Source organism: Hibiscus syriacus, unplaced genomic scaffold, assembly GCF_006381635.1.
Source record: "Hibiscus syriacus cultivar Baekdansim isolate YM2019G1 unplaced genomic scaffold, ASM638163v2 tig00110819_pilon, whole genome shotgun sequence".
In the NCBI taxonomy this organism is placed as follows: Eukaryota; Viridiplantae; Streptophyta; class Magnoliopsida; order Malvales; family Malvaceae; genus Hibiscus; species Hibiscus syriacus.
This window is the reverse complement of record NW_024062875.1, coordinates 2,193,344-2,203,977: the sequence shown is the minus strand read 5'-3', so window position 1 is coordinate 2,203,977 and position 10,634 is coordinate 2,193,344. Positions and strand designations below refer to the sequence as shown.

At 32.7% G+C, this 10,634-nt stretch overlaps 2 protein-coding genes across 6 annotated transcripts; one reads left to right on the top strand and one right to left on the bottom strand.

Moving 5' to 3' along the window:
• Positions 1-3,659: 3,659 nt before the first annotated feature.
• LOC120142088 lies at positions 3,660-5,153 on the top strand. 2 transcript variants are annotated; one of them, XR_005517821.1, is made up of 3 exons: positions 3,808-3,907; positions 4,025-4,067; positions 4,899-5,153. XR_005517821.1 is itself a non-coding variant. In XM_039156851.1 (2 exons), the coding sequence occupies exons 1-2, from the start codon at positions 3,784-3,786 to the stop codon at positions 4,069-4,071; spliced, it is 171 nt and encodes a 56-aa protein (XP_039012782.1). In that variant the 5' UTR covers positions 3,660-3,783. The 2 variants fall into 2 exon arrangements, 1 of the variants encoding a protein (XP_039012782.1); XM_039156851.1 differs by lacking the exon at positions 4,899-5,153 and having other exon boundaries at positions 3,660-3,907; positions 4,025-4,071.
• A 906-nt stretch (positions 5,154-6,059) lies between these two features.
• On the bottom strand, positions 6,060-10,385 carry LOC120141993 (UDP-glucuronic acid decarboxylase 5-like). Of its 4 annotated transcripts, none has more exons than XM_039156756.1 (13): positions 10,154-10,385; positions 9,948-10,067; positions 8,883-8,969; positions 8,659-8,746; positions 8,088-8,179; positions 7,947-8,011; positions 7,778-7,866; positions 7,458-7,535; positions 7,280-7,373; positions 6,983-7,049; positions 6,813-6,876; positions 6,657-6,697; positions 6,060-6,477 (listed from the first exon to the last, which is right to left on the bottom strand). In XM_039156756.1, exons 2-13 carry the CDS (start codon positions 10,035-10,037, stop codon positions 6,286-6,288), a joined length of 1,047 nt encoding a protein of 348 aa, XP_039012687.1. In that variant the 5' UTR covers positions 10,038-10,067; positions 10,154-10,385; the 3' UTR covers positions 6,060-6,285. The 4 variants fall into 4 exon arrangements, with proteins under 4 accessions (XP_039012687.1, XP_039012689.1, XP_039012688.1 ...); XM_039156758.1 differs by having other exon boundaries at positions 9,948-10,072; positions 10,169-10,385; XM_039156757.1 differs by having other exon boundaries at positions 10,186-10,385.
• Between the last annotated feature and the right edge of the window lie 249 nt (positions 10,386-10,634).

Genomic DNA, 10,634 nt, shown 5'->3' with positions numbered 1-10,634 from the left:
TTTACAAGAATTTAGCTCACACAAACACAATATTTACAAGAGAAATAAAAATAAGAATGAAAAACTCTTCTTTTATGTTTGATTGCTTGGAAAGGTGTTTCTAACCCTCTTCAAGTGTCCTCAACTTGTATTTATATGTTGGAATGTTGTTGTGGCCGTTTCTAGCCGTTTGGAGTGTTTTGGAGCTGTTGGGGATCAATTTTCGTGCAAAATAAAGTTGTCCAAAACAGAGGGTTTCGATACTCCTAAAGGGAGTATCAATATTACCTTTGTTATATTTACATTAACTAGCCGTTAGGGCCTGATGGTATCGATACTATGCCTATGGTACAGATACTACTATGTAGAGTAGTATCGGTACCCCTTTGGGTAGCAGACTACCTAGTGAGTATCGATATTTCCCTTACCTTTGGTATCGATACCATATGAATAATATCGGTACTGTTATGAGGTATCGATACTGTAAGAACAATATAAGTTCTGTTTGTCCAAAAAATCATTTTGTGCTCAATTCCACTTTTAAATGGACTTTGAATTATTTTTTAAAACTTTAAAAAACTTTGAATAAATTCAATTCAAGTCCAAAAACATTTTGCCTTAATTGTTATATCAAAATATAGTTCAATAAATTATCACAATCAAAATGTCATGACAATTTTCAACAATAAGACAACAAGACAAAAATTGAATTTCAACCCTCATAAAGAATTGGATTCACATGTTAGACATATCAAAAAATCAAGAATTTTCCCCTAGGTCAAGAATCTTTAAGATTGTGTGTGTCCTCGTGATTGTATCTGATCTATACTTAACGAATCTAAGTAATTTCTAATTGAGTTCCTAGTTTTTTCGTTCTTCTTGTACTTGCAAGACTTACTCGTTTCTTTCACTAATCAAATACCATAAAAATGTTTCTGACATTAATAATTTGATTATAATTTATAAAACTACAATATTGCTATATGAAAATCACATGAAAACACTAAAAGAAATCTCTTAAGCTCAAACCCTCTTAAAATATAATATCCGAGAATGTATTTTTACTATGGATCTTGACTGTGTTCCTTATTTTTATAATTTTTTTTATTAAAGACAAATAAAAGGATGTTTTATTCAACTAATGATATACAGTGACAGATTCACATTGAGTTGAGGGTAGGTATGTGATCATCCTAAAATTCGAATTTTCTTTAGTTATTTATTTATTTTATTGATTGTATCCACCCTAAAATTTTATTTGTGTTCATCCCATACAAAAAATTATATTATTAATATATGTGACTATACTAATTTTTTTATTTATGAATATGCTACTAATAATATTTGAAAGGCCTATGCCTTATTTAAAAGGTTTAATACACTTTTTAGTGCCTAAATTATACCTCAAAATAGGATTTGGTGTTTAATGATTTTTTCACTAAAAATAGGTGCCCAACGTTTCTAACGTTACATTTTTAGGTGTCTGAATTAATAGTTGTTAAATTTGGTCGTTATCTGAAACGTGTCACGCATACAAAGTTTTAAAAATAATTTTATATAAAAAAACTTAATATTATAATTAAAAAAACCTAAAACTCTCAAATTTTACATCTTCCTCCGTCAATCGACTATTGTCGATCCGTGGCCGTCATCATTGACACCATTAGAATTGTTGCGCTGTTGCGACAAAAATCCACCCATCGTGAAATTGCGCCGATCATTGTGAAAAATGCCATGAAGCGTCTCCGAATTTCTAAGTTTTTCATTGCTGTTTTTCGACGATTTCAAAGGCTACAACCATCTGTATGTCATACGGTCGCCACCATTAAGTTCCTAGTCTTACTCCGAACAAAACCCAACCAATGGTGATCATTAGCCGTCAGAGGTGGGGAGATGGTAAGGAGAGTGACAACACAGGAGGGGTGGTTTGATTTTTTTTTATTTTTTATTTTTTTAAATGATATTTATATTATTAAAAAATTAAAAATTAAAAATATATAACGGTATAGATCTAAAAATATAACAAAAAAATATTAAGCACTTACTTTTAGGAAAAATATCTTTAGGCACGAAATTGTATTTTGAAGTATATTCAGGGACGGAGCCAAAATTAAATATTTACAGGGGCCGAAATATTAGACTAAAATATAAAGACTTATTATATATTTAAACTCAAAATTCAGTACGAGCTAAGTAACTTTAGTGATTAAGGGATTATTTTCATCCTTAAGGTCTCGAGTTCGAGCACTGTACATGTATTACCTTATATTCACCCTATATTTATATATAAAAAAACTCAAAATTCACAAAGCAACACTTAATTTGTATAATATATCAACTTTCAATGACCTAAATTGTTATTAGATCAAAATTTTTGAGAATACGGGGTTATCATTCTTTGATTAGGTATCTACTTGATTAAATATTTAATAAATTCTTATATTTTTTAATTTAAATATTTATTTTTACATTAACCAAAATAATATTATACTAAAATTATATCGTATATACAAATTTTAACAGAGGCTGAGATCCTTTAGACCCTCACCAAGCTCTGCCCTGAGTATGTTTAAACACTAAAATGTGTATTAAACCTATTTAAAATTACACAAAAAGGTCTGGCACTTTATGAGTTTCTTTTTACCTCTAGAAGTGAGCTTTAATGGTTGTAATTATATCAATCGTTTTTTAGTTATAAACTATCGGTTTTAATAGTCAGATGATCAACTTCCCTATCTGAGTATTCATATACTTTCACGAAGAGAAAACAAAAAAAAAATAAGGAGAGATAAAAAGAAAGAGAAAAAAAAAAAAAAACAAAAACAAAAATTAAAATTCTATGCAAAAGAGGAAAGAACATTCTTACAACGTATGAAGAAATTTAAAGAATTCAAATAAAACTAATAGAAAAAAATGAAAAGCAAAATGAGAGATTTAGAAAGGCGAGAGATAAGTGCTTTGTATTTCAATCGACTATTTTTAGTGTTATGTTGACGAAATACTAAAACGTTAATGATTAATATTCTATTTAAAAAATTAGATTTATATTAAAATAATACATAAACATTGATGGCTAATTTTGTTATGACATAATATTAAAAATGTCTCTATATTTTATTAAATAATTTTTTTATTTCTTATTATTTTTTGAAATATTTTGATCACCAATATTTCATTTTGAGACAAAAAGACTCCTCTGTGAGTGAAAATTATTATTCAATAATTACACAACACTCCAAAATAAATATCTTTTTGTACTAAATTAAAATATTTAGGGTCAAAATGCTAAAAAAATTAAAATAACTATTTAATCAAACTTTAGAAACATTTTATTTTTGATATTATACCTTTTATTATTATACTATTTCAGAAGTTTCCATGCCATTTCATTTACTGTCTAGTGATCACAAAAGCAGAAATGATAAATTGAATAATTAATTTATAAATCAAGTGATGAAAAGAGAAAAACATTACTAATCGAATGACTATGTCCGTAGTTTACGCATAGTTTATAACAATATCATACTAAAATCGGATTCTATTTAAGGTTGAATTAATGGGCCTACTAACGAGACAGACTCAATCCAGTGTGACTAAGCCCGTCAAACACTGAACCCCAAACCCCTTCTATAGACCCGATCTCAACAAAACCATCTGATGATCCAACGGCCACAATGAAACCAAAATTCAATTTCCTCCACAAAAATCGATCTGCTTCTTAACCTTGAGCCCTTGATTACAGCTACCGAAGTAAACAGCAAAGACTCGGAAGAAAAGAAGAGAGAAACAAAAAGCAAAAGGAAGATGAAAAGGTGGTTCGATCCATGGCCCGTGTTCTTCAAGAGAGAGTTCAACCGCACTTGGCCCTTCCTTGTTGGTTTCGCCGTTACCGGAACCATCATCACCAAGTTCTCCCTTGGTCTCACCGGTAACATATATATATATATTAAACTTTCAATTTGTAATCTTCGTATTTTCATGTGTCAGCGTATATGCAAATATACCGATCGACATTTTTACTAATTGTTGTCCCTCCTTTTTGCAGAGGAAGATGAGAAGAACTCTCCATTCGCTCAGAAACACAAGAGGTAAAGAAACCCTAATTTATGATTTCTTATGTTCGCTTTTTGTGAATTGGATTGAATCAAGGATTAAAAGACAGCTTGGCTCCTTCACATAAATTTTAGAGATTTGCAATTTTTGTTTTATATATGGAGACAGATCTGAGAATCGTGTTTAAACTACAGGAGATAAGATTTTCTTATTTTTTAAGGTTAATCGCTACAATTTTCCTTCCTAGTGTCTATTCAATTTAAGTTATGTTTCAAAATTGAAGAGGTATGCGGGTTATGTTAAATTTTGATAAATGGAGCATTGAAAAATTGGAGTCTTTCATGGTTTGTGGTGCTTTAAGATTGAACATTCTTTAATGAGTATACATTTGAAGCAAATTTCCCATTTTGTCATTGTCTGAACCAATCTGCCATGCCAAAAAAAAAACATTTTTAAGAATTCACTTGAATTGACCTGCGGTATTTGTGTCTATACTGAGTTAGGCATGCTGGCATGACATTTTAGTCTGTTTGAATGCTGAAACGAGAAGAGTATCAAAAATTATCAGAGAGAAACAAAATATAGCAAAAATGAAATGAAATTTGATCTGAGCGGACACCTATTATCAGTAGTCGGTTGAAATTTACAAGTATCAGGATACAATCGTAAGGCAGTTGATTCGTTTTTCTTATCCTGGGACTAAATTGTATGCTTTAAAATTTAGGAAGTTTTATTGGTAAATTTGTTATTTCAGGGATTAGATTCTTAATTACTTTTAGCTTTGGCAGTTCTGAACATTACTATGTTCTTATAACAGATTATCTGAAGTTGTGATTAACGTCTCCTTGTTTTCTTTGTTTATGCAGGTGATCCACTGATTTGACAAAGCCTATATGGTTGCAATCCCTTGTTATGAGAGGCGTGGTTCTTTTATCTTTTCCAATGAACTATAAAAATAACAGAAGACATCAAATTCTGAGTACGCTCTAGTTGTGAATTATTTTTTTGGTCAACAATTAATGATTTTGCTTTGAATAAATGTTAAAAACATCTTTACAGTTATTGTTAGTGGTTGATGCCCTTGATTCTGGTTATTTGATCATTAAAATTGAAACTTGACATTTTACGCCATTGTTTGCCGAATCTTAGTTTATGAACTAAATAATGGTTGAGTAGTACTAGTAACTTGTACACAGGTAGCTGTTAGGAGTGCCTATGGAAACAATGCAAGCTTCCCAATAATGACTCAGCAATGCATAGAATATCAGTTAGGAGGCCTACTGGCGAATTGGTTTTTTGAAGTAGAGCTTCAATGAGATATGGTCCTATAGAAGGAGGCCTCTCAACCTTCCATTTGTCTTTTGTGTTTTAAGTTTTCTACTTCCCCGTCATTTCCCTACCTGGCTGGCGTTGGAGGTCTAGATTTGGGTGTAAACAATTTGAACCCAAAACGCTTGAATCTGATTCGAATTGAAGCTTTTGGTTTCGCTTGAGTTATATTCGGATGGAACTACTCATTTTTTTTCTTCATTTAAGTTCATTTAGTAAGTAGATAAAAATTGAATATTTTGTACTTGTGCTTGAACTCAATTTGAATGAAAATTTTACTTTCAATATTTTTTTTCTAAGAATGAATTAAGATTCTTCAATATTAATTGGGAATATCTTGACACTATCATTTTTTTTTCTTTTAATTATATTAGCAACACAATAAAATCTATTTTTTTAAAAAAAATTCTAGTACATTAGAGGGAAGAGGGAAGAGTGTGAGAGACGAAACTATTCCTCCTAAAGGAAATCATACCATCTTTTTCCCTTCCAAATCAAGTACGACATTGCAACCATTCACAAACCACGTTCGAAAGCACCAGCTGACCTGTTTTTGCAGTGATGTTGATACAAGATTTGGATTGTCGCAAAGAAATTGACTAAACATATAAATTAAGGTGCAGCTAAATGGTTGGTCAAGAAAATAATAACACAATAATAGTCATCGATTTTTTTTTTATTGCTTGTAAACAACAAAATTCACGGCAACACCACCACCTATAAGCCATACCAAAATTCAAATAGTTTCACAAATTCTCACATTCCGTGTGAAATTTTGGTTTATTTTCTATGAAACCATAAAGAACAAGACACAGTAAACGGAGAGCATAAACTCAACATCACAGATAACATAAGCTCCGAGTTTTCCCACCACACGCACTGAAATCAGCCAATCGAAAATTTCTCATCCGCTGTATAATTCATTCATGGTTTGTTCTCTTTGGAGACTCCTAGCCTCAATCGGAAATCCTCCTCCATTAGAGGAAGACCATCACGCAACTTCACTTTCGGCTCCCAACCTAGCAACTCTTTTGCTTTTGTGATGTCGGGTTTTCTTTGTCGTGGATCGTCTGGAGTGTTCTCCACCATATTTATCTCCACCTTCGGATTAATAAGCTGGCAACAATGCAACACGATACAGAAACTAGATAAGTTTCAAAAGCTTTCAGAACACTAAAAAACCTGAAAAATGTACCACTTCGCATCCCCCATTCCTGTAAATCTCCACAACTTTGAACCCTCACTTTTTCATAGTTCAATATTCAAAACATCTGAAATGAAACTATGAAACTCACCTCCTTTACTGTCTCAGCAAGCTCGAGCATGGTAAATTCACCTAAAAGAGTACATAAATCATATAAAGGAGTAAGTGCATGACAACGGCCATAAGCCTGAGAGCTAAGATAAATCCTAGACAAACATTGCTTATAACATAAAAGTCATGCAATAACCTGGGTTCCCGATATTGATTGGACCAGTGTTCTCCCCCTCCATGAGACGAATAAGGCCATCAACCTAGCCGTTTATACAAATTTTATACTTAAATTTACTAAAATAGAGGGATACCATCACAAGGAACTAAAGCTAGTAAAAACATTAAAATTCATAATAAGTAGCATACCATGTCGGAGACATAACAAAAACTGCGAGTTTGTGTCCCGGGTTTCTGAACTGTCAGTGCTTCACCACTACAAAGTGCAAAAGAGAGGTGAAATAAGAGACAAACTAGCTCATGGGAAAATCTAGCAGGAAAGAAAGTTTTCTAAATGGCTAAAAGGTAATAAAAATTTAGGCACAACAACTAGTTGTTCTTTGATTAAGTCAGTAACTGATAAGTAAATTGGAATATAGTTGACAACAAACTTGAGAATAAAAAGGGGCAGGTAATATGGTAACCATGATATAGCATGATATTTACCGAAGTGCTTGAGCAATGAAATTGCTGACAACACGCCCATCATCGATGTTCATACGTGGCCCATATGTGTTGAAGATTCTAGCAATGCGGATCTCTATGGAAAAGGATACAATAACAATGTTAAGAATTAATAAAAATATCAGGATACCATTACTCAGGCAAAACCAAGAAAATTTACCTATCCCATGCTGCCTATGATAATCAAACATTAGGGTTTCAGCCACACGCTTCCCTTCATCATAGCAACTCCGAACCCCTACAAGAAAGAAGCATTAAGTGCCAGAATAATGTTGTATAAAATTATACATTCTGCCAATATGTCTTTGATGTTCATCGCAATTCCTAGGTTCAATTCCCCATTAGAATTTTGACAGATTTGAAAAGAAATATAACATTATAATGCGAGAAAGTATTGTCTTCCAGGACTACAAACATTTCATTCAATACTAACTGTCAATAGGATCGACCAATGCATATATGTTTCCTCAATAGACTTACCGATTGGGTTAACGTTGCCCCAATATGTTTCAGGTTGAGGGTGGCTAAGAGGATCTCCATACACCTCTGATGTTGATGTAAGCAAGATCCTGTTACCCAAAATACCGATTGATTAGAGCCAGTGGAGAGGGGAACTTGAATAAATTGATAGACAACTACAATCCCTTACCTTGCTCCTACTCGCTTTGCAAGCCCCAACATGTTCAGTGTGCCAATAACATTTGTCTTTATTGTCTATGGGAAAACAGAGTAAAAGTTAATGATCTGGTCAGAAATATTTTAAAAAGAAATCAGAAACAAAAACACCCACCTTCACAGGGTTGTATTTGTAGAAAATTGGAGAAGCCGGGCATGCAAGGTGGTAAATTTGATCAACCTCAACCAACAATGGCTCAGTAACATCTGCAAAGAAAAGAAGTGAAGCCTATTCAATTACTAGAAAAGAAAAGAAAAAAATCCATTTTGACCAATGTAGCAAAATGCAATCATTTTGAATTTTGACATCAGAATGGTTTTGGAAGAAATACTATAACATATTTTCATTAAATACAGAACTTTTGCACTCACTGCCCATTTCTCTTTGAACCACTTTGTTTTGCAATACTTTGCAGCAGATGCCAACTAAATGATGATTCAGAATTTATAAATGCCAAATTCTCAAGATTTGTTTCCCTAATGTAGTAATACTATCATCTGAACGGTCTTTACTCCAAATTCAGTGAGAATGTGGAAAGCAAGATACAACAACAGCCAACATGGTTTCTATGTAGAAACTACACTAAATTTTACCCATTCTGACCCATTATGATTCACCACAATATTAGACCTTACGAAAATGACATGTTTTTAAATCAAGAGACCCTGAAACATTATGAACTTACCATGACGAATAAGCTCAAATCTAGGATGACCAATCCACTTTCTAAGATTGTCCTTTGATCCAGTGAAGTAGTTATCAACAACAATCACCTAAGGATAAGGTAAACATAAATAACGGTACAGAACATAATAACCGTAGTGCATGGATCCAATGCTAGTATCGGTGCTGCTTATCATTTCTAAAGGAGGAAACAAAGCTTGGATAAGATAAGAAAAATCTACCAACCTCATTTTTCTCGTTTTCCATCAACTTGTCCACCAAGTGAGAACCAATAAAACCAGCTCCTCCAGTAACCAAAATCCTCATGTTGGACTGTAGTAAACGGTAAAAGGACAGTGTTAGTTGTATAAATGGAATGTAGATGAAGATAAAATGTAACGAAACTGATAAAAAAAAACTTTATATAAAATGTAATTAGATCAAGGACAAAGATCAAGAAAGTAATTAGATATTTATCCATAATGAAGGATCTATCATCCAGGAGCTACCTGTTCAGGAAGGACAACTATACTGGGATTCATCATGAACTATTGAACTTATCTTAAGAATGATTCTCTCTAGATCTGAATGAATTGCTTTTGAAGAATTATTATTTTTATAGTACTCTCAGTAATCTCATTGCATTTATTTTGAAAAGACAGAAAATTGAATGTGAAGAAATCAAGGGAAAATGAGTCAGTTTTGGAATATGGCCTGCCACACGTTTCTCGGACAATCTTCTTGAATGTGAAGAGGAGGTTTATCCAGCAGTGCACAGATTCACTATAAAATGAGAATTTATGAACAGTTAAACACATTGGATCAAATTAGTATACTTTATAGTGCAAGTCAAGAGGGATCCATGGAGCTAAGTGTACATTCACCAACTGTTCATGTATGATATATAGTTCATTAGCTGAGGGACCATAGTAGTAAACATTGTCGGCCCCACTTTAGATTGCTCAAATTATACCACAACAACAACAACAACAAAACCCAATTCCCATATGTATGGGGTAAGGGGGAGGTAGGGTAGTAGGCTGCCCCCAACGCCAGGTTGAGAATAGCTTCCGTGAAAGACCTCCGGCAGTATTGCTCAAATTATACCATTTTTCTTAAACCGTAATCAAAGGGTAAGCGCAACAACTCTTTTGAATATATTACAATTCACACAAGAAAGCAACTACTCAGATGCGGAAAACATCACAATCACTCACTGTCAATTAGCACAATGAAAGAGAAAACTGCATAAAATAAACTCAACTGATACCACCATTTTAGTACTAAATAAACAAAAAAAAAAAAAAAGACCTGGAAAAACTTAGAAAAGCGCAATGGAGATGGCAAAGGTGGTGGCTTTGAGGGTGATTGTTGTTCCCCATTTGATGAATTTGCTGCCATTGCTCAGATCTCGAGTTTTAACTCAAAAACCTGATAGAAAACAGGGCCTGATTGAGATTTTAAACAAAGAAAAGAAGAAAGGATTGGTTTTTAGATAGAGATTGAAATAAGAATACCTGATTCAGAATTTGCGAGATTGATCTCTTACTTGCTCCAAAAACCAGGGATCAAATAGCCTTATTTATAGCTTCAAAAATGATTCTAAAAATCGAAACTTCTTCCACCAAATAAAATTCTTTTCAAAAAGAAAGGATTGGAGAGCCTTCAAACTTACGAAAAGTGAGAGATTTCAATGATAGCTTTTTGATAACAAACCAAAAACTACAGATCACACCAACTGAATTCAAAGTTTAAATTTTAAAACCTCAAATATTAAAAAGAAAAAAAAAGTTCAAAGTTATCTATTATTAAATGATAGATGGGATTCCATGTTTGGTTGGCCGGGAATCTTATTTCCGGTAATGTTTTATTATTAATAGTAGATTTTTTGGAGTATATTATTGAGAATGTCATTATCTCCATTCTTTTAACCAAACACGGTAATCTTACATTCCTGCTAAACCAACCAAACACAAAATACAACATTCTAAGTAATCC

Bases quoted from the DNA above. Each gene is read 5' to 3' on its own strand.
- LOC120142088 (XM_039156851.1), top strand. From the start codon at position 3,784: ATGAAAAGGTGGTTCGATCCATGGCCCGTGTTCTTCAAGAGAGAGTTC. The intron at 3,908-4,024 runs GTAACATATATA...TCCTTTTTGCAG, and splicing joins GTTCTCCCTTGGTCTCACCG to AGGAAGATGAGAAGAACTCT.
- LOC120141993 (XM_039156756.1), bottom strand. From the start codon at position 10,037: ATGGCAGCAAATTCATCAAATGGGGAACAACAATCACCCTCAAAGCCA. The intron at 8,970-9,947 runs GTCTTTTTTTTT...CGTTTACTACAG, and splicing joins GCTTTTCTAAGTTTTTCCAG to TCCAACATGAGGATTTTGGT. The intron at 6,698-6,812 runs GTTATTGCATGA...GTACTCTTTTAG, and splicing joins AATCAATATCGGGAACCCAG to GTGAATTTACCATGCTCGAG.